At 30.8% G+C, this 24,819-nt stretch overlaps 1 protein-coding gene across 4 annotated transcripts in view; it reads left to right on the top strand.

Annotated features, from left to right (window-relative positions):
• Positions 1-24,819, top strand: part of LOC142319425 (coiled-coil domain-containing protein 77-like) — a 49,783-nt gene that overhangs the window by 13,041 nt on the left and 11,923 nt on the right. For all 4 annotated transcript variants that reach the window (XM_075356697.1, XM_075356696.1, XM_075356695.1 and 1 more), the window contains 5 exons: positions 4,469-4,662; positions 15,072-15,234; positions 17,435-17,618; positions 21,193-21,379; positions 24,000-24,195. In XM_075356697.1, coding sequence (XP_075212812.1) covers positions 4,475-4,662; positions 15,072-15,234; positions 17,435-17,618; positions 21,193-21,379; positions 24,000-24,195 — 918 coding nt within the window. In that variant the 5' untranslated portion in view covers positions 4,469-4,474. The remainder of the gene's footprint in view (positions 1-4,468; positions 4,663-15,071; positions 15,235-17,434; positions 17,619-21,192; positions 21,380-23,999; positions 24,196-24,819) is intronic.

Here is a 24,819-nt window from a genome sequence, read left to right as displayed (position 1 = left end):
TTTATTAAAAATGTCTACTATAGCCCATGGCACCCTAACAATTAGGCCCTTTAGCACCTTGGCCAGGATTCCGTCCAGCTCCAGACTTTTCTCATTCCCCAACCTGTTTATTGCCATGATAACTTCATCAACAGTATATCTTCTCACAAAAACTGTAGGGCCAACTATTCTTCGTTTAACACAAGGGAAGAGTTTCCACCTCACACTTCACCCTATTTATCATCAATACAGGAAGGCGCCTACTAAATCTTTTTATCACAATCTGATAGGCCCTCCCCCAGGGATCTCTATCCAAATCCTCGTACAACTCCATCCATTTTTTGCACTTTACTGTCTTATTCTCATAATTGTGGGCATGTCTGCGATCTCTATAATCTCGAGCAGCCTCAACATACTCCGCCCTATCATTTCAACACAACCACTGCATACGTCTCTGGCTGGATTGTAACTTCTTCTGCATCTGCACAATTCTTGGGGTCCACCAATATACCGGCTTGAAACCCTGATACTTCATCTCGAACCGTGCAAACTCATCTTTTGATAATCTCTTGAAGTCCCTCTGGAGTACAATTCAATTGAACAATCACTCTTTCTACTACTCTGTTTACAATCATGTCCACCTGCCAGTTAGACAGATGGAACAGTGGGCCACTGACCCTCACTTTCAATGACAGATCTTGTAGCCCAATTGACATGGCTAGATGATCGCTAGCAATATCCTCCATAAGCACCTTCAAGGAGCCAAGCTTCCGATCCCACTGACCATCCAGAATAACGAGATCAGGGACTGAACAGTGTCCCCCTAGCCGTGTACGTGGGAATACCATCATTTAAGCAATATAGACCATGCAGATGCATCAAATCGACAAGGATCTCTCCCCACCTGTTAGTGACAGTGCAGCCAGCTTATATTATCTTGCAATTGAAGTCGCCCAGTATTATGACCCTTCTTGCTCGAGCAACTAGTTCATGTAACCTATTCACGGACTCAGCATAAGGGGAATGTCACAATTTGGGCGTAACATACACCCCAACAAGTACAGCCAGAGCTAACTCCAAGGCTATCAAGCCATCTCCTCTCTCTGCCAGTCTTCAACAAACTCTACCACCAACATCACAAATAGCAAGATCAGCATTTCTACACAGCACACCAGTCTATTTCTATCAGCACACCAGTCATTACCAGACGTGATAACAAAATCAACATCCATCCGTTTAGCCATCTCCTCAGTCAAATATGCAAGAGAGGGTTACAATTAGCATTTGTTAAAATTAGTTTAATCATCTTTTCCTGATTGGCAGCCTAAGCCTCTGCTGCGAAGATCAATACCTCTAGCATTCACACAACAGTGAGCCTTGAAATGATTGTCCTTACCACATTTAAAACAGGCCCTGCATCTATCATGACCTATACAGCCAGCAGATATGTGGCCTCTCCAACCAACATCTATATCTTTCTATGTCTTCACTGATCACAATCACAATCAATTGATTCACAATCTTCAATCTCAGTTTCTGCGCTAAGTGATCTGTCAGTTTAGCAGGAACCAACATAGAGGCCACCTTGGTGCTGCCAAATGTAGGCTTCATAGAGAACTGCTGGGATTGAACCATCTCCAGACCTGCAGCCCCCTAGGGGCCATAGTAACGTCCTCCTCATTGGAGAGCTCTTCAATGTCCCGAATAATGATTTTCTTTGTGCGCACCCTACTCGTGCACCTCACCTTGACACTTTCTATCCCAGCAACAATCTTCCTCTGCAGATCCTCCACACCTCATCCATTGTCTTTCACCCTGATGAGCACTTCACCTGCTTAGCTCTTCCTTAGTGACATTATCTCTGGAAGCTCACCATCCACTCCATCATTCAGATGGTTTTGCCCAGCCCTCTTCTTGATTGAGAAACATTTCTATCTTTAACAACTTCCTCCTACCAGCATACTCGAACAACTTCTTCAGTAAGGACCCAGTTCTACCACCTGAAGCGCCAAAAACCATCTTGTTGTTTCATAGTTCAAATTTCGAACTACCACCTTTCAAATTCGCTGCCATCTTATTGTCGCTCTGTGTGGAGTCAACCACCATCACAAACACCATGTGAAATTGCAACTCAATTTCTTCACCAATGAGAACCTTCATCTGCAGTTTAAATCCGACAGCTGTCCCGCTTTCAATCTGCCCCTCTCTGCCAGGCTTCTTATGTCAGGAACTCTTCTAAGAATTGACATCGTAAAAGGGTCATTGAGAACCGCCAGATTGACCACAACCACTGTGTCCTTATCCACACTATTAAAACAGATACCCCTCTTGTCTTACACATAACTACAAGCAGCTTTAGGCCAGCGTTTAACTATCAGACCCACCACCTCATCATCCTGGACTCCATTGTTAAGCTGCTGTAAAATACCATCATTATTCGACTTCGCATCAGTCTGTATTGCAGTCTGCTGAGTGCTTATCCTAGTGATCTCTTATACAAGGCCATCTTAAATCCAACTATCTGCTTGACTATATTTTACATATCTAACTCAACTTGTTTAATTTCCCTCTATGTATTTTTATCAATCAACGTTTGCATAATACAAGCTGCAGTCTGCAGTTTACAAATCCACTTCACAAGATCGTTATTCGGGTCTCTTTCCTTAGTACTAGGAGGACGCCGTCTCTTCTGGTCTTCCCTTGGCCTATTATCACCAGTATCCACTATTAGCATAGCCTCCATAGCCAACGGTAATGTGACTTCAGATGCAACCTCTGTACTCTCCTTGCTGGTCGACACCTCTCGCCAGAGAACGATCCAAGACCTTCCCAGATTTAAATGGGTTTCCATCTTCTTATGGGTATCTTCAATATTCTTTGACTTCCTCCACTCCAGAAAATAGATGGAAGTTCGACAACCTCAGATTCTAATTAAATTATTGAAAAATTTACTAAGCAACAATAGCTTATCTACCTACGCGAAATACCAGTCTCTGTTATCAGAAAGGTAACCACCTGCTATCTTATTCATAATTAAAATTAATGTAACTCTAAAATTTTTGATGTTATTACTTTGATAACAACTTATTATATAACTAGATAAGAAACAATTTGTATTTTCTACTTCCAACACACACACTGTACTACCAAGCCAATTTAACCCTTATTGCCAACAGACAATAAAGCAATAAAAAATCAAAATCACTGTAAAATAGACGTCCATTGTCCAAAATCATCCAATATATAAAAAAAAAACACGTTTTGTAAATTATCCACCACACTTGTTAACATACAATGCAATTAAAAGTCATAAACACCAAATAAAATTCAAAAACCACACAGAGCGACAAGAACACGTCTTAACGCAACCAAAACTCCTTCTCACTTTTAACCTACTCACATTTACTCATATTAAACCTCAACTTCTGACCTGTTTGAAAAGTTATTTTTATAACTTTCCAAACTGTAAACTAAATTACTTAACTCTAATAACCCCTCAACATCTGCAGGTAGATACTCAATATTATCACAGTTAGTAATTGAGATGCATATGCCAATTCATCTCTTTTTCTCCCAGTTTGACTTTGGTAAAAGAGAAAGAAAATCATACTTTCTCCTGCCCAGATGTCTCAGTTAATTCTAAAAGTATGTGATCGGAATAAGTTTTTTTGCCTTAATACTAATTTTGTTTTAATGAATTCAACAATCTGTCCCTGTAGGTCACTAGGAGTTACTACATTACTAACAAATGTAAATTGCCCTTCCTGATTCCCCGTAACTCTACCATTTAAAATAAGAAGAGTGAACATTTTACATAACTATTACTTTTCTTCTTTTAGTATTTATATTTTATCTTTAGAATTATGCTCGCTGCTAAGACACTAACAACACTCTCATTGGGTTTATCTTGTTCATTCCCACATGCCCATTCCAACCATCCATAACTTATCATATTTTTATTTACTTCCTTTCAATCCAAAAATTCCCATAATTGATTGTTGTCAGCCCCCATTTAATCTCAGAACACCCATCAAGATAAACTTTTGAAAGTAAAAAAATTGCCCCTCCCTATTCAGTACCCAGTCAAATGCCTTCCTTTTCATCCATTGTTACATTTTCAAGTCTGTGTTAATTACCTAATAATTGCTCACTTTTACTCTTATATCCCTGCCTCCTACTGCAAACAAAAAATTAACTCTCCTGGAAGAAGGAGAGTATTATTTATCTTCTAAATGATTCCAATGCAGGGTCAATGTATGACCCCCTCATTGGAATCCTTATGTTATCAGGAATGTCATAGGCTATATAAATATATATATATATAGTAATTTATTTAAATTATTTTTTTTTTTTTGTCCATATCTCCTCTGTACATAAAATCTAGCTAATTATATAATATAAAACTCTGTGATGTTCTCTGATCAAACAGCTCCACACATTTTTATTTGTGAAATTAAATAAATAAGTTAATATTATTCTTTTATTTCAGTTAATAATGAATTTGCATGTGAAAGGAAATAATAGCCAGATGTGTCAGAAATTGGATTCTGTAACTACCTTTGGTACTAGTGCTGAAGAGCAAATTCGATTAATGAAACCATCTTCAGAATTAATTGCATATTATAGGAAAAAGGTGGAAGATCTGAACGAAAGTCACTTACAGCTTGAAGAACAGTTTGAAATGTATGTTTTTATTACTTTTCCACATCTTATCTAAATATTATATAATTTTGATAGTTTCTGGTGGGTCATAAATTTTATCTATATTTGTTTTTACACAACTGCCCAAAAAGAAATGTAATATATTTAGGGTATATGAATGTTTGTTCCACCCTAGCAGCTCAATGGCTGAACTGATGTAGATGTATGACCCAGCATTGGAATATTTATGTTACTGGGAGTGTCACATATATATTTAGATATATATATATATTAATCTATTTAAATAAATTTCTTTTTGTAGTCCATACTTCTGTACGTAAAATCTAGCCAATTATATATAACATAAAACTTATTCAGCCACTCCACAAAGTACAGAATTAAAGAACATTCTTACCTTACTTTTTTTCACATTAAAGTGTTTTTAGGCATAAGCTCATCTTCGGTAATGTTTTTAAAATTAAAATAATTTTAATTAAAGTAAAATTAAAATTCAACTTTTTTAATTTATACATTAAATAACATAATACGTTAAAATTTATCGAACAAATTTGTTCAGTCAATAAAAATTTTTTTTTTTTAAATTTAAAACGTTTGTATTAAAATTTCCTTTAACATGCTATCTATATGTTAATACAATACTGTGCTGATTATCTAATTTATTTAAAATACCTTATCAATTTTTTACCAACATAATTTATATTTATAAGAATGTCCCTATCAAATTCTGTCTGCAGATTCATTAGGCTGGATTTATGTTTATATTTATATATATAAAATCTTAATAATAATATTAATTGAAAAGTAAACATGAACACAAAATTAACTGATATACTCAGAAAAATCAATTGGCCTAAGCTACACCAATACCAGGGGTTGAGCTCGCAAGCTAACACAAACAGTTTTTTGTAGAGTTTGATGACAGTACAATTAGAGATAATGCCTTCGCATTGGATTAGGATTGAGCCCACTATTGTTGAATTTGATGCTTTAGGGGAATAGGGCAAAGTGGAATGGCATATGCTGCCACTATTATTGTGCTGAGCTGTGACCGTGCATAAACTACAAGGGACCCCTAGATAGAGCTGTCATAGAATCTGAGCACTCATATTTTTTGCCAAGAGCCTACATAGCATTGAATCGCATGAGACAGTTTAGCCAATTAGTGTTTGGATCCCAGAAAATTGCTGTATGAACTGCATGATAAAAAGTCACATTAGGAACTTATTCACTTGAGAAATTTGTAAGTTTAGATTGGTATATGCCAATTAAATGTTTACAGTTTCCTCATGTGGCTCAGAAGTTAAATATATTATATCCTTAGGTTTTCAAATCATGAATTTTTCTCAATGATCACTAAAAACTATTAAATAATAAAAACAAATATAAAAATTAAAAACAGAACTACCAAAAAGTCAACAAAAAAAATAAATGAACTAAAAAATAGAAAACAAGGTACAGAAATAAAGAACTAAACATCGTTATTAATTAAATACCATGAAGCCTTATTTCTTCAACACAAGCAACCCTTGCTCTTGTTTTCAAAGGTTCTTTAATGATTTTAGAGGATTGTCTTCAAGACCCAACTCTTCGTTAATTTATCTGAATCAAAGTGTTACCAAAATTTGCTTTATATTTTATAATGCCATTTCTTTGTTGTTTTTCTATATTATCAAAGTATTAATAATACTAATACTATAAGACTAGTTAGGTCTACAAGGTCTAGGTGTACCTAAAGCAGAATATCTTTCCTTATCGTCTTAAGTTAAACAACTTAATATTGAGCAGGTGTTAAGGTTCAGTGATCTAGGTGATTTGGAAGATGTTATCAAAATGTATTGGCAGAAGGATGTATTCCAGAAGGTGGAGTTGTCGCGTGGTTTCACTACGAGTGAAGTTGAGGGGTCCCTTGTTTTTTTTATCCCTAAGGGTAGTTGGATAAAAAGTCGTTGCACGGATACCATTCGGGAGCTGGCACCGGGCATTGGTAGACGCCTCGACGCGGGTGCTACTATACCCAACGGCACGATCATCAGAGATTTCAGGAATGTAGAAATTTACTACCATGAAGATGAAGACAAGTTCACGGTATTCACGATAATTTTGGAAGAGGACGCGATGTTAGCCCGACAAATCTACAAAGCGGAGTGCTTTGTAGACAATGGAGTATTGTTGGGAATGCAGATACGGGCAGGTTGCTATTCATTGCCCCAAATGATGAAACTGGTGTAAAGTTCAATAAGATAATAGAATTCTGGAGCGGGAGAGAACACCAAATGGAAGAAAAACAGCGTCTTTACCTCATAAACATGGAGCCGAAGAAGAAAATTCCCCAGGAACCGGCCTCATCGGTAGTAACAGTCAGGAAGCCAGATGTATCGTATGTTGAGTTATTAAAATAGGTGAAGAGCGGCTTCGGGGAAGAATTGGCGGAGGACATCCTCTCCATGAAGAAGAACAGAACGGAAGATACTTGGAAATTAGAATTGTTGACTCACCTGCGAAGCCAGAAGCGGAAACGTGGTAAGAGAACCCATCTTCTAAGATCGAAGATGCGGCGGTGATCGGCAAGGGTCCCCAAAATGCTCGTATGAGAACATTTCAGGTTAAGGATTTGAAGGCACATCGGTTCAAATCTGACTTCATTTCTTTTTTCTTTTAACTTCTTTTTTTTTTTAATTTTAAAATATTGATTTAATAATTATGAACCTCTAATTAAAAAAAAAAAATCAGAATTTATTAGTGAAATAAAATTTTATGTACTTTTCATTAAAATACAAACATTTTTTCAGAGGATAATAATTTTACAAAAAAAAAAGTTTAAAAATAATAAATATATATTTCGAACCGATGTGTGCTTGGATACAAATCCGGCTCGTGCTCACACCATATAAGTACTTGAGTGACGTGAAACAAAATTAATATAAAATGCTGATACAGATGCCACAAAAAAGTGTGGTGTCCACCACAATGCCATTGTGTAACTGTCCACTTTGTTAAAGAATTAGAGGATCGTATCTCACTTTCAAATGAAATAAGTTTAAATGAATTGCAGAAAAAAATATATATATGTCATCAATTTGCGTACAAGGAAGTCATGTGGTTGCCACATCAGATTTTTTTAAGGAAGAATATAAACTTATTACATGGCAAACCTAATGTGATTGTTGTTTATGTTTTTCACTTAGTTTGTCAATTCTTGAAACTATGTTAGTGACTGCCATACGCAAAGCTGAATTTGTATTCATATGATTTCTCTGTTATGTTTTGATTCTAGTGATTGCTGAAAACATTGATTCACATAAATAAATTTTTGGAAATGGCAGCAATACTCCTATTATGCAATTCTGGATATTCACTATGAATTTTACCAAAATTGAGTTATACTTAGCAATTTAAATGACACTGTAATGTAGCATCGCAGCTTAATTCTAATAATCTTTCTTGCTCCAAATCAGTAAAACTCTTCTTCTTGTTCAACAAATGGATTTAAATTCCACTATTTCCTCCTGTATATCTTCCTCTTTTGGATAGTATTGATCAAACGCAGAACTGAGTGCTGTTACATGTTCAACAGCAGTAGTTTTTAAATTGTTAATATTTATATTGGCTTCATTAATATATTCTGAAAGTGAATGAAACATATCATATTGTTTTCATTTACAAGTTTGTATCATAACTGTAACTTTTTTTGAACGCCTCTGTTTTATTCCACAAGTAATATCATTATTTTTTTGCAACGTTTAATTTAAGTCGTTTATTAATGAAAAGATATCCAATAAGTAAGCCTGTTTTGCAATCCAATTGTGATTGAGGAAAACATTTCTTAGTTCTGAATTTTTTGTTTCAAGAAATATATTCTACTTCTTTTCTTAATTCGTAAAGTTTTGTTAATATTCTTCCCCCTGAAAACCATCTTACTTCAGCATGAATTAATAAATGTTCATGTTCAGATACCATTTCATTATGTAATTTTGAAAGTAGTCTGGAATTCAGTGCATTGCTTTTGATATAGGTTATTATTTTAACCAATTGAATAAGAACAGTGTTCAAATCAGGAGACAATTTTCTAGCAGCTAAATGCTCTTGATGTATAACACAATGAGTAAAAATAATTTTTTCATCTGCTACCTCTTTAATTTTTTTTTCAATTCCTGAATGTTTTCCAGTCATACTTGCAGCCCCATCAGTGCATGATCCAATACAATTTTTCAAATTAAATGAATTTCTTTCAATGTAATTAAAGTATTTCTGAACTAGTTGTATGATTAAAAAACTCAGGACAAAAAAAACATTCTTTTATGTCATTAATTTTGTAATCAGTACAATGAACATAAAATCACAGTATTGCTTTATTAGTAATATCAGTAGATTTGTCGAGTTGAATAGCAAACAATGATTTTCTAACTTTTTGGATTATTGGTATTCAACATCGGTTGCTAATTCACCGATTCTTCATTGAATAGTATCATTAGAAAGTGGTAAGCTTTTCATTTTATCTACAGCAGCCGTATCTAGGATTTCAGTACACATCTTTTAAGCATGGTTTTATTTAGTCTTCCGCAATACAATAAGCCTTTTTGCACTTAGAAATTTGTAAAACAACTAAATGTGATGCTTTTACAAAAGATTTGTCGACAAGGAGAAACTTTTTCAAAGAAAACTTTTGATTTTTTAATTCAGTACTTTTTTTACCATCAAAAACTTCAAGTGGCTTATTTTGTAGATTTGAATGTTTTGTTTCTAAATGATGTACTAATCTTGCGGGCTTCATACAATCATTTGATAAAATTTCTCAGCATATGACGCATTGAGGTCTTGGAAAATCTTCTGATCTGACGATGGAATAAAAATTACATTTTAAGTAATCTAGATTATAAAGATGAACAAAACTGTATCGTTTTAGTGGAAGTGAATCTGTTCTAGGATATTTGAAGCACTTCTTCTACTAGTGATCAGTTTTTGAAAAAAGTCCGTAATTCATTTTAATTTTTTCTTTTCTTTGGTTATTTTTAAGCTTCTGAATTATATCAAAAAATTAATGCCAGTTATTTTTTTTTATGTCTAACAAATTTAAAGTTCTCAAAATGCTATCTACCACAGAAGAAATTTAGCTATTTAAAACTCAGTAAACAGTATAACAAAACACCAATTTCATACAACATACAGACAGTGTTGCCAAACTTAAACTTGCAGTTGTATGGTAAGCAAGTGCTCGGTTTTCTCAGTTGTATGCATTATTATTGCCATTAAAAAATGAGTAATAATGCATTTGAAGGTTATAAAACTATGTAATAAATATAAAGAAATTCACAGACTGCTAAAATTTTTGTGCAGACTACCAGTTTAGAAACAGTGATCTAGGTGGTTGTTATTAATAAAATGTCCATGACTGCTGTTTAAAAATTATTATTATTTTTATTATGTTTAATGTTATTCAATTTTTATTATGAATGTATAACACTCATAATTTTATACATTTTTCTTGTGCGTGCATGTTATGTTGTCATTTGTATAAAATAAATAATAATTTAAAATCTATGTGTAAAATTGTTACTTAATTAGGTATTCATTGATTTCTTATTATTGGGGTATGCTTTTGCTGTTGGCTGTTATAACAAATAAACTGATAAATATCATATATATATATATATATATTCGTGGGCTTGGCTTCTTTTTTTATTAAAACTTCATTACATGAAGCGTAAGATATGATTAAAATAAAGTAAATGTTTGGAAATTGTTATGTTAATACCTCTTGACAAATTTTGTTTATATGGCAGGCCAAGAAAGAAAAAATTTTATTATGTATCAAAAGTAGGAAAACTGGCAAATTGACAAGTTTCTGCAATATATCAACCAGGGATGATGCAAAATTTAGGATTTTGTGTTGCGTCTCTGTATTTAAATTGTTGCAATGAAGCAAAATTTAATTAATTACTAGACTTGCCAGCAGAAAATATAAATCTAGATTTTTGTAGTTGGGGTTCAGCTTCAGTATTGGGGTAGTACTTTAGTATTGGGTAGCTGTAGTAAGTAATATTTTTAATAATGAAAGTGCTACAGTCAGAAGAAAATATTCAGAAAAGATATTCTCAATGATTCTTTCTGTCCTTTTTCTGTGAGTTATCTCTAAAAAGATAGGGCATATAGATGTCAAGTACGTATGGATTTAGAATGAATTTTAAATCTTCAAAACCTAATGGTTTTCAGTAGTTGGGTCACCTGAAGATTCTGTAGTGGTAAGGAATGTAGGTCATTGAATTACTTAAATATCAGCTTGGTTACAGATGTATTTCAAGATTTGGAGTTTGCCACAAATCCTTTATTTTTGTACAATAGCTGAAGTCTGATGCAAACTTGACAAAGCAGTTTTACTTCAATTTTAAACTAATATTAAAATGGAATGCAATGATAATTATATTGGTACACTTGAGATAATTGATAAATATTCTTCAAATGGTGCTGAAAGAAACAAAATTAATAATTTAAACATTGTTATAGAAAGAATTTGATTCTGATCGTCTCTGGTGATAATGTTTGATATCTGTAAATTGAAATTAAGGAAAACAGACTTGAGACAGAGCAATATTTTGAAAGTAAAAAAGCAGAATATAAGCAACGGCATGAGGACATGAAGAAAACATACTACAATTGTACTTAAAGAAAAATAACTCTAAATCTGGTTACATAATATATTCTTGGAAACTGGTATGGGTTTTAACACCAATTATTTAACCTGCAGATGACTTGTGTAGTATAATAAGCTGTTCTGAAGTCTTAACAAAAAATCAAATGTTAGTTTTCTATGCTGGATTAAAAGGGAAGAAATAAGGGGCCTGGAGAAAAGTTATTTAAAAATGCAGCTGAAAATGTAGAATAACTATTGGGAGTGTAACAAAATTGGATGAGAAATGAATGCTAGGTATTTTGCAAAATCAAACTATTTACTAAGTAGCTAAACTTCAGTTGAGTGACCATTGTACTGGTAGACTGTCAATACTGTGAAATCCAAATGTAATTTAACAACATAAGCAGTTTGTTAATGGGAAATCATTCACTGACCATCCAAGATATTTTGGATTTTTGTGTACTTAGAATATTAATCTATGATTCTTGCATGCACAGAGTAGCTACCAAATTTGTGCCCTAGCTGGTTTTGTTTGAACTAAAAGAGGTTTATTTTGACACACAGGAAATGATGAAATTTGCTGACAGTGATCATAACTTCTTAAGACTACGATAACTAGTAATGAATCTTTCGTGTATGGTACAACCAAAGCTCAATAGCCAATAAGTGAGAAACAAAGTGAAATTAATAATTATTGTGTACTGTTGCAGAATTGTGCATTAGAAAGCCAACTTTTATGTAGTTCAGGACAAGAGACAAGCACTTGAGGAAATTTTTCAAGGCAGTTGCATTATGATAATGGAATCACCCATATATTACAGGAATTCCTCAGATTTCTGGTTCTGTTTGCAGAAATGGCTTCTTTTGACTTCTGGATGTTTCCCAACCTAAAGAACACTGAAAGGTTCAAAATTTGATACAAAGAGAATATAGAACCACTTGGTTGTGTATGGAATCACAAAGGAACTGCTTTAAGGAGACTTGGGATAGAAAGCCCCTAGATACGTTTTTTCACTCCAGCTTTGATTGATTTTTTTTTTATGACTTTATATTCTTTTTTTTTTTATTATTATTAGCCGTTATCCTGCTGGCAAGATCACTAATCATGGTTCAAGGTTTAAAATACAGTTTGTATTGACTATTTATTGCTTATTATAATTATACACATGGAAATTTCTCCCAGGTAGAGATTCTAGTTTCTATGAAATAAGTATGTATGAGGTTTGATCAAAAAATGCTTACAATTTTTAAATTTCTCAGGCTGTATAAGGCCAATTGTCACAATTTTTTTTTTTTGTATGTTGGTACTTTTTTCCTTAACTTACGGTTTCATTGGTAGCTCTATTGGATGCTTAGTTTATTGTTGGCTGTTGAAAAGGTTACACATGTTTTGGTATGGTTAGAGATTTTCAACTTGTGGAAAAATGGAACAAAAAATTTATATTAAATTCTGCTTTAACAATGAAATAAAGTGTAGTGCCATATTGGAAAAGTTGAATGTTGCTTTTGGTAATTCTTCTATGAATAAAACAATAGTTTACAAATGGTACAAACATTTCCAAGAGGACCATGAAGCCATTGAAGATGATGAGCGCCCTGGATGTGCCAGCACATCAACAACCAATGACAATGTCGAAAAAGTGAAGAAAATGATTATGGATAATCACTGATTCACTATCAGATAGTCAATTACTACCTGAAAGTACTACGCCGTTTGTGTGAAGCAATTCAAAGAAAACACCAGGGTTTGTGGCGAAACAATTCATGGCAATTGCACCACAATAATGCACCTGCTCATACCTCACTGCTTGTTCGTGAGTTTTTGACCAAAAACAACACTGTTATGATGCCTCAGTCTCCATATTCACCAGACACAGCACCCTGTGACTTCTTCCCATTCCCCAATTTGAAAAGAACCATTAAAGATAACATTTTGCCAACATTGAAGAGATAAAGACAGAATTGCTGAAGAAGCTAAATACCATACCAGAAATTGCATTGCAGAAGAGCTTCGAAGATTGGAAAACACACTGGCACAATTGTATTATACCTGAAAAAGAGTACTTTGAAGGTGACAAATCATTGTTGGTGAATAAATAAAGTCAACATACTCATAAGTCTGCATACTTTTTTGTCAAACCTCATTTTTATGATAAGTATTGTATCCATAATTATCAGAAAGTAGAATAACTAGCTGGATTATTAAAGAAAGAGTTGTGATACAAATAAATATAAGGAATGGTAATTATAAATCTAAAACATGGCATGCACAAATGTTACAGTTGCAGTTAAAAAATAGACTTATGGTTATTCTAAATTCTGACTGCTTTAAGGCAAATACTTCATTGTGTTGTAATAATAGGTTATGTATTATACATAACCATAATACTGTACCATTAAATTGTTTACAATAAAGAACTATAATATTTATAATAACATTGTAATTCTTTTTTACTTGCTTTGTTAGTTCTGTTATATATGTTTTTACCACGTTGAACCACAATAGAAAATGTTTTTACTTTCATCCACCACAATAGAAAAAAAAGAGCAGTTACAAAAATTAGTCAATATCTGACAATCCCCCTACCCCTGTTTAAAATATTTTCCTCACTACAGTGATTTAAACAAAAGTTTTATGTTAGGTTCCTCTGTTTAACATCGATCCATTATATCTTAACTCATCTCTCATTATAGATAAATCTCCGTTCAAATTTTATTGTACCATTCGATCTGTTGAACCAGAATTTAGAACTAAATTCGATAAGTCAATGAAATATGCAAAATAAAAACTGCCCTTGGGATGTTCCATCAAACATGCACTCAAAAAAGTACTTAAGTTCAGAAAATTGATACCTTTTGTCTTCAAGATTTTTGGATTTAAACATTTGAATAATGATTCAATTACTTGTATTCAAATTTGGCAATTAGAAGTGAATGATTCACACAGAAAAAATATAGAATGTGCCATAGGATTTTGGTGATGCATTATCCTATATCAACAGCATAAATTAAATCAGTTGAGAATGTGCAAGCTAGCATCTCCAGAACAAACTTATTTATGTTTGTAGAATACTATTATTTAAAACATTTAATTTGAAATAATTTTTGTTTTGGAGGTTAGTTGTTCAGACATTCCTATTCAACTCGTAGTTTTTAATGATCTTTAAAAAAGGAAGTCAAAATTTAAATATACTCAAAAAAACAAGGACTATTTCTCTTAATTGGTACTCTTTTAAATATTTTAGAAAATGAAAATAAGTACCTATTGTTTAATTATTTCTGTTACCTTAGAAGAGCCTGTGTTACAAATTTTAAAAGAATCAGGTAGTACTCCGTACTTTCAAGCAACTTAGTTGAGCTTAACAATTTACATTAAAAATGATGGAACTATATCAAATAAAACCAACAGTATGTAAAAAACATACTCGAAGGCATGGTCTTCATGTTTTAAACTAAATTTTTAAAATCACAGTCGCTGTAGACTTGGATAAGGAAATAATGTTAAATGTGTACTGTTATTTTTCAAGATTTGTATTTTATATTTTTATTGTTTGTCACCCTTCAACTCTTCATTTTTTTTTTGATAATATAATTTGAATTCTTATAGTTTGTGTAATACAAGTCATTTTAATTTTTCTGATTTGTAAAACTTGTTTATAATTATTAAACATTAAAGTAAAATTTTAATTAAGTATATCATTATTAAATGATGAAATTTTTTGATATTTGAATTTTTCTCTTTTTTTTGTAAAAGTATTTCCATCTTATTCTACATGTATTTTTTAATTATTATTCTTTACAGGTGTAAGAAAATCTGTCAGACCAACTTTTATGCTCAAGAAGAATTAATTAGGAGAAATGATGAGGTAACACAATTAAAAAAGGCAATTAGTGATCTTCAGGTATACCTATACCAGGAACGAGAACATGTACTGCAACTATCCGCAGAAAATGATAAATACAGAGTAATTTTTTTTCTAAGTAAAATAATGTTTTTCTCTTTTTTTGTACCTGTGCTAAATGAAGGAGTTTGTTCTGTTTCTTTCTGTAATTAACTAATGATTGAAAAGAAAGTATACGTTTTTGGTCAAGCAGAATTTATATTATTTAATAGACAAAAATTATGGCTAATCCCAAACATAGTGGTTAAATTAAAGTGTAGTTCATGATGATTTATGCACTGGATTATTGTTGAAAACTGGAATAGTTTTAGAGAATTAATTATTCAGTGATAAAGTTTTTTTAATAAATATAAATGAATGGTGTTACTAGGATCTATTTATTTATTCACATATATATGAAAAATAATATGCCTCATTTTGTTCTCTGTTATTTCAGTTTAAATATTTCACTACTACTAATATATTTTATTATTTTTTATTATATGCTACTAGTTTTTCAAGTAACAACTTGAAATTAACATGATAAAAAGTAACCATGTTTCTAGATTTATAATTAATTTTCTAATTTTTAAATAGTATAAGAATATTATAACATCAAATTCATGAATTGATATGACCAGTAGTAGGTCATAAAACATCAGACAAAAAAAAGAACAGAAAAGAAAAGGAAACATGGTCAATCCATTTGAAATGTCCCAAAAAAACATAAGCTGGTTGCTTGACCAATTCAAAAAAATACAATTTTTTTTCTGATTAAAAACTAACAAATTCATGGATATCAAATCAGTTATTTTACTTCACCCATCAAATTATTGAATTTCATATAGTTTGATAAATATGAACAAAAAATACTGATATCATTCCTCAAAAGCATTTTTAATGTAATAAAGGACACCAGACTTAGTATTTTTTACAAATTTGCACTGCGATAAAAACCAATGATAATATCGCATATGCCAGTACTTTACTACAAAGTAAAATTTCTCACTAAATTTTTAGGACTGATATATTTAATACTGAATGACTAGTGAGAAATATCTTTGGTACAGGCAATCTGAAAAATGTTGTTGCAGTGCTCATACTCAAAATATCTGGAGTCCTGCCTTTGGAAAATCTTTATACGATGAAGTGAAGAATTCCAATCACTATTATTAGTTACCTTTAATATGGTTGTAAGTTCATTTACAGTTACCATCTAAAATATTTGTAATTATAAACAACATAAAGTCTTTCAAATAACTCCTTATAAAAAGTTATATGTGATAACAATAATATTTTTTGAGATTATAGGAATTCTTCATTAAAATCAAAATGAATTTTTCATTTATTAAATCATTTATTCTGCAAATAAAAAATGTGTACTTATAATTTACACCACTTGAACGTGTCGCTATTTTATTATATATAACAAATTAATACTATAACAGTAAAATTACCTGATTTAGTGACTCAAAACTTGATATAATACTTAATTTAAAGACAATTTATTAAAAGTTATGAATGACCATACTTATATTTAACTGAGTAGAGACCAAAATCTTCTAGTTTCTACATTGTAAAAACTCCAAAAATAATTACTGTCATTTAATAAATCTACAGATAAGATTTACTCTTACGAGTGTGATACTTTTAAGAGCTTGACTGAAAATTTGCTGGTTCGGAATAAAGTACTGGCCTGTCGTACTACAATGATATTAGTTTTTGTCGCATTACAATTTTGTAAATGATACTAAGGCTGACATCCTTTTTTACATTGGAAATATTTTTAAGAAGTATTCTATGGCTGTTGCAATCTGTTGAATATCAGCATCCTCTGTTGAATGTAAGTGTGCGCATGCATGTGCGAACATAAAGGTAAGCAGTTATCCTTTATGATTACATTTTTATAAAAAGAATAAATATAATAAATAAATTACACTCCTTAAACTGCTTATCAGCTCAGGAAAATAGAGATTATTATACTTATAAATATGGAAATCAACAAATTGCAAATAAATTCAAATTTTATTGTTGGATCATTCAACCACTTGCAATTCCTGGATATAGACCCAGGCTAGGATGAGGCACAGTTCATATTGGAGGTTAAGAATAAAGATCACTTCCTATTTTATCAGTATTAAAATCTACTACTGGGGCTTCTTTGAGTTACAGCCGAACCATACTTGACCTTAAGGTTAATCATGTTTTAAATTCAACTCCATGCTGTTATCTTTTTTGTTAATTAACCACTTTTTTTAAATAATCGAACATTAATCTATTTCAGCTGTCACAGTTAGAATATAAAAAAAAATTAGATACAGTTTTGTCATTTGCTGGATTGCCAAAGGATTTCATTACATTCATCTGTTTTAATCCAAACCAAGATTATGTTATTCCTAGAAAAGAGATCCTATCCCGAGTTGTTTCAAAAAATACATTAAAAAATAGCCAGAAGGATTTATTGAAAGGTAAGTTTTTAATTTGTGAATAGTAAATTTGTATTTTTAAATCCTGTACAAATACTCTTAATGCTGGGTATCTCAACTTGATTGGTTGGACATATATTTTCAGGATATTTGTTTAATTCACTCCTTAAAAAGTGTAATTTTAGATTTAATTATCACCTTAGAAGTGTAAAACATGTTCATATCCCCACCATTCTGTACTGCACAGTATTTAACACGTTCACTGCAGCAGATAAAAATAGGGAACTTAACCATCCTGCTGAATGGGCTATTATGATATCTTTTAGTAATTACCCATTATGCGTTATGACACATATTCACTCATCTTGAGGTTTTGTATTGTGCTTGTAGTTTTTATATGGATTTACTCTATATGCTGAACTGTTTGACCCTGGATTTTTGTTAAGTATATATATTTGTGCCATACCGCATATCACATTGTTTTTTAATCTCTTTCTGAGAATTTTATTTCCTTTTCATATATTTTTATCAAAAGTTGTTCAATAAATTATTCTAAATAATATTGCTGGTTTTTATTTATAAATGAAATTAATTGTATTACATCACCTAATCCATTACTCATTGTTCTGATTTGTGAACTTATTATTCCTAAATGAAATATAATGTTGAAATATTTTTTTTTTATAAAAAAACATCCATTCAAATGTGTATTTTGATAATAAAAACACTAGACGAACATAAAGTTTAATTCCAGTTAATTGGGTCTGAATCACTTCACATAAAATGTTTATACACTTGCTTGTAAACATCATCCAAATTAATAAATTGATTTATTTTTGATTTGATTACGAATACATGCTAAATAAGAATGTGTTTAAAAGAACTGTTTCAATTAGAGTTAGTTCACATTTTCTGGGAGATATCATAGACTATAGAATTGTTTTTAAAATTATTTTTAGTTATAAAGAAAAATAAAGTATTCATTACATATGGCACATTATGTGCCGTAACACTTGCTCATCACGTACAATACAGCATTAGTGAGGCCTGTACAGCACAAGAGTTAAATAACTTTCAATTCTGCACTGTACTAGAATTACACAAACGAAGACAAGCACACAGCAACTTCCAATTATGGCACATATATGTACCGTGTTAAGAATTTTTTTTCAGATCTCAATAATGTGAAACAGTATTCTGGTAACCTGATTGGCAATGCTCAATCCTTTAACATATTATAATAAATTAGAGCTTAGTTAGAAAAAACAAAATTAACCTGCTCATGTAGCTGTATAATGGCAAAATAAATATATAAAATGTTTACTGTAAATACAAATTATTAATCATATTAAGTACTCTATACTAGACACTTAAATTCTAGTTTCAGTCATTATATACTAGTCAATGATTATCTGATTGGTAGCTGTCAGTGACTGTCATTATTGTGCTCATTTGAAAACAAAATAAATAAAAATTTTTATCATTTTATTTAATAATATAAATAATTTTTATAGTGTCTTTAATAGGGCTTATAAAACATATAATGGAAATTATTATAGTATTACTTTTACACAAATTATATTCAGGAATTTGTTAAGAATGAACTATACTGTTTACACTGTTTTATGCAAAAATGCAAATATAAAGTTATATTAGCAGTAACTATAAAAATTATATTAAAAAGATTCTTTAATTTATCCTAATTTCATAAATCATATTTTGCTAGTGTTTTAAAAATGTTTGCTGACTCTTTTCTTTAGGCCTAATAATTTTCTTCTGCCAGATACTTTCCTGTACTTCCACCACACCATCCTCAAATAGCTTGTTAAAATTTTGTATTCCATGCTGATTAACCCCTTTCAAACCATTATTATTATAATCACATGTAAATGAAACTCCCCTTACCCCATCCTGTCGTGTGCCACTGTAATTTTCTCTCCTGCATGGTGCTGTGGGATTTCCTTTTGTAGATGAAACAGATATAGACTTTTTATCCATTTTGTACGAAAATTCCTTATGAATGATAATTTTTATTTGTATAAGTTTATTTACACTTTTTAGAATAAAATTAAATTGATATTATCAAGAAAATGTACAATTACTGCTTTGGGGCATTATTCTTTTGTAGTCTCCAGTCCATCTACACGATTCCCACATTTCCAACCAACAGCTAAGATATTCTTCACAACAATTTTAAATTAATATGATAAAAAAATCAGATTTAATATTATAACTTAAGTCATTAAAATAGGTTACTGGCACCTATTTGTGTTTCTAAATCTGTTAATGTGTTTGACAGAACTTTAAATATTACATTTTAATTCAGTCAATTCTTGTTTATTTTTTTTACTGTCTTCAGCAGTAATCTTTACACAACCAACCTACCATCATATTATTTTTTGTTATTCTGATAATTTATCATCCATAATTTTACAAATATAAGCAGATACAATTTTACAAAATAAAACTGACTTCATATTAGTAAATAAACATCAGGAAATGGGTTGTACTTGATATAATTAATATGGATTCCGAATAACCCTAGCATACTAGTTAATTTTCCACTTAGATGAAGAATGTTCTCATAATCAGGTTTCATCTTAATTCAACATGTCACCTTATCAGTGACAGTTATAATGAAATGGTTTCTTTGTTCTGATATCAGATACAGTCTCGTGACTTCTGTGGCAGACATACAAGGTGTGGCTATTAAATAACGAGACTAATACTGATACAGAAGAACTGTGCATGCACCAAATTTGTATGACTAACAGCTGTGTAGCATGAAGCCTTCTCTTTCGATTGTTGCCTCTCCAGTTTCTGTAGACATATTAGTCTGGTCGTGGCCTTCATTTTCTTTAAATAACATCTGTTTTTTGTTTTGCCGAAAAAATAAACAATATACAATAAAATAAAGAATTTTATGAAATTTCATATGAAACTTGGAAAACTGCTGCTACTAAAACTTATCTTTTATTAAAAAAAGTATAAGGCAATGAACATTTATCATGTGTACGAGTTTTTGAGTGGTTTAAGCATTTCCAAGATGGCTAAGAAGACATTGATGATGTTCACCCGGGTCACCCTTCCATGTCAAAAACTGATAAAAATGTTGAAAAAATTAGTTCCTGAAGGTCAAACTATTAATCAGCAAGAACCTGAGGTCCTTGCTCAACTCCATGAAAAAATAAACAAAAAACATCCCGAATTGTGGAAGAACAAGTCATGGGTTCTTCATCAGGACAATACACTGGCTCACACCGCATTGTCTGTCAAGACGTTTCTGGCCAAGTATAACATCCCAGTGTTAGACCATTCACCTGTCCCAAGGTTAAATCTGCATTAAAAGGAACAAGATTTCAGACCATTGAAGCTGCGAAAGAAAAAGCGGCACATGTCATGAAAGAGCTCACTGAAGAAGGCTTCCAGCATGTTTTGAACAATGGAAAATTTGCATGAAGTACTGTGGGGTTAGAGGAGAGGTTACTTTTATAAGTTTGATTTTCTCTATATTTTATGAGTTCATATTTTTTAATGATTGATATATGGTTTATTATAATTATTGTAAAAATTGTACATTATAAGTTTCTTAAGATGATCATTGTTTTATCATTAGATATTGCTGATGGTCAAGTTGAAATTGAAAATCTAAAAATTCAAGCTTTGATGGCTGAATGGGAAGAACAAAGTGAATTGTATCGGGATGAGATACAATCATTGTTATCTGACAGAGATCTTAGAGAAAAAGAATGGAATTCAGAACAGGAAAGACTTCAGCAACAAATTAATAATTTGAACAATATGTAAGCATTAAATTTCATATTTAAACGTTGTTATTGCTATTTCAGGTTTTCTCCTATCATTTGTATAGAAAATAGCTCCTAGCAAAAAAAGAGAGTACAGCAGAGTAGCTGAAAATTTTTTGTATGTAACATAGATTAACAGTACAAAGATGATGAAACATTAAAAAATATAAATAATATAAAAATTTGCACATTTTAATACTGATAAAATGCCCCATTGAAAGTGTAAAATATTAAAAGCAGCAGCAGTTCTCAGATTCCCCTAGGTGGTGACCATTATTACCAGCAACTATTCATAAAACCTGAAGTACAGTTTTCATTCACTTTAGTACATTCAAGATCTGAAGGATCATAGGATCCTTCAGGATCTGAAGGTCACAGTTAAAAAAATATTTTACATCCTGTAAAAAAACATAGAAATTATTTCATTAAACAAGAGGAAAGAACCCAATTTAAACATTTTTTAATGTTTTTATAGGCATTGCCATAAATTTTATATTAAATTAATATTATATTAAAATAATTATATTATATAATTATTATATATTAAAATAATTTGTACCATTTTAATTTTACTTTTGTTTGTTTAAATTCGTTCTGAATGAATTTAGTTGTGGGAGGGTGTGTTACTTATATATGTTTATGTTAAAAGATATATTTCAACCATGGTTAAGATTAACCTGAATACACATAACGTGTAAGTTAAAATAAATTTTGAAAGCAGTTGTCCAAATATTGCATTTTTTCAATGTTAATGAAGGGACTAGAGAACTCCCTGAGATACCTGGGTAGACAACAGACCTCAAATTTAGATACTGCCAGGTTTTTTACTTAACCACACCATTGAAAAAGAATGGATCTAAAATTGCAACTATTTTGGTTTTTGTTAACTAAAGAAGACAAGAAATCCTGGAATGCAAGGTAAAAAATTTCTAAAGTTTTGTACTTGTTTTTAAAAGTGTGATTTAAAGGACAAACATACAGCCACATTTTGCACATTAAAGAGTTTCAGTATGCTGAAGATGGAAGAAGTTTTGTAAAAGAATGGTTTGAATATCACAAACTTTCAATTTTTATTACAGAAGCTATTTATTTTTTAGAAGAAGAGTTTCAATAAACTGAACATTTTTACCATCCTTGTGATCACTTCAGTTCCTAATAAAAATGTTCCTTTTTAGATGTTTTGTCCAGATTCATTTAGTTCTTAAGTGTGAAATATTGAAAGTGACGTGTCTTTTTCCTAACACTCATACTTTGTACTAGATCTTATAATGAAATAAATAAGATTTGTATTTACATTTCATATACAATATAGCCTTTATATTCTTCTTTTTCTGAATGCCCCTGATCTTTGATTCATTGGCAGAAGGTTGTATTAAGGATTTTGTTTTTTTATCGCATCACCAACTGTTAATAACTGTTTATCTTTTCATTAAGGGAGAATTGTATGTGACACTTCCACCATAGCCACTTATATATAAATTGTGTCCCTTTGTGTGATTTTAAAGTGCATGTCTACACTGCTAAATAAGTATAACAAAGATAAATTTAAAAAATATATACTACCTGCACTATTACTACTACTCTACTTCAGATCACCTTGGTCTAGGGTAAAATCTTTGTTGCAAATCAGTTGATTTTTTAAGTTAAAGGTTCTGAGGTTCATATTCTAATAAAGATAAGCTACTTATATGTGGTTTTGAATACTAAAGAGTGGATAGTGGTGAACTTTGGAAGTTGGGGTTCAATCAACCACACATCTCAGGAATGGTCAGCCTAAGTCTGAAGACTTCACCTGATTTAGATGTCATACATATCATCCTCATCTCATTGAGTCATGATGGTTGCTTATTGTTGACAAGTTGTACAGATTATAATGTGCACATTCCAAATAGAAAAAAATTAAAAACTAAAAAGTAATATATAAAATTTTGAGAAAAATACTAACACGTTTGCATCTATAAGTTCCATCATTATATGTATGGTTCATAATTTTCTCTTTGTAAAAAGTATTTAAGAATAGCTTTTTCAATATACTTTATGCTACATTTTATCAATATAATTAATTATTTATAGAAATTTTTATACCTTTTTTTCAGTAGAAAAATGATCCAACAGATGGTGTGCAGTCTCAGTTCTTTCCTAAGATTTTAAAAGTGTGTAATTCTTAAAAAAAGTTGCAAAAATTTCCAAAAAGCATCCTAAATTATTCAGTGAAATCTGTTTTATCTATTATTAAAATATTTTATCTATTTTAAAATGTTTTAATTCTGTTTTTGATATTTCTTGAGAAAAAAATAACACAAAATTAAGGAGGGTACAAAAGAAATCTTTTAGTTCTGATATCAACATTTTTCAACAACAAAAAGTTAACCAATCATTTTAATATTTCTTATATAACATTATCAAAACCTTTCTAATCTACAGTATTTTTTTTTTAATTTTGAATAAAAATTTGGGAAATATGTAAAGAAATCTTCATTTCGTTGCACATTTGTAAAAAACTTCAGTATGCAGGGATAGCTTGATTTAAGCATGAAGTATTAAAAGGGTTGCTTTTATTTAATTCTTTTGTTATTTCTTGATAAAAAGAAGTTATGGTTTGGGTTTTTGTTTTCAGGTTAAAATCTATTCAATCAAATGTATATGATGATTCTCATCGTTTGATAAAGATGGAGAAACGTCATAGGATTAAAGAAAGTGCTTGGTTAGATGAAAAGTCATGCCTGCTTAAAAGTTTGGAAGCATCTCATGAAGCATTTCATTCATCACCACGTAACTCTCGTTTTCTAAAATGTCAGTTAACTTGTTTAAAGGTAAATTTGTGAGGTTGTATTTTTTTTTATTATATAATTAATTTATATTTCTGAATTGTTTTATATTATTTGTTTTAGTTTTTAAGTATTTATATTAATTTTTGAAAGTGCATAATTTTAATAAACTCAATACTAAAATGAAATGTTGAACTTTAAAATATTTATGGGTTCATTATGTAAAGTATAACTGTTTTAGGTAGATTTCATAAGACAATTTTCCATTGCTTATTGCATTATAAATATTTCCAGAAAATTTTGACATATCTTCGCATTTCACATTCCTCAGACCCAAAACCACCATCAGTTCAAAAGTTAATAATACATTTGTATAATATATATATATATTTCACTTTCTTGTGGATAATATAACGACCCAAAATCTCAGTTGAGTTCGTTAATGGGCAAAATTGGACCATGGGGGTAGAAATAGGATGGCTTTTTCAAAAAATATTTCTTTGATTTTAATTATTAAAAATAAATGTCAGCAAGTATGATATCAGGTGAAATTATAATTCTACTTTATGTATGTTTGTATTTTGCATTTATTTAAAGTTATTTAATTGCTTTATTTATTTATTGATAAAATATTAAAAACACTTCTAAATAGAAACATAAAAAATGTAT

This window comes from Lycorma delicatula, chromosome 2 (genome assembly GCF_047948215.1).
Source record: "Lycorma delicatula isolate Av1 chromosome 2, ASM4794821v1, whole genome shotgun sequence".
Classification (NCBI taxonomy): domain Eukaryota; kingdom Metazoa; phylum Arthropoda; class Insecta; order Hemiptera; family Fulgoridae; genus Lycorma; species Lycorma delicatula.
Note: the sequence above shows the minus strand (reverse complement) of the source record. Positions and strands in the feature narration are given on the sequence as shown.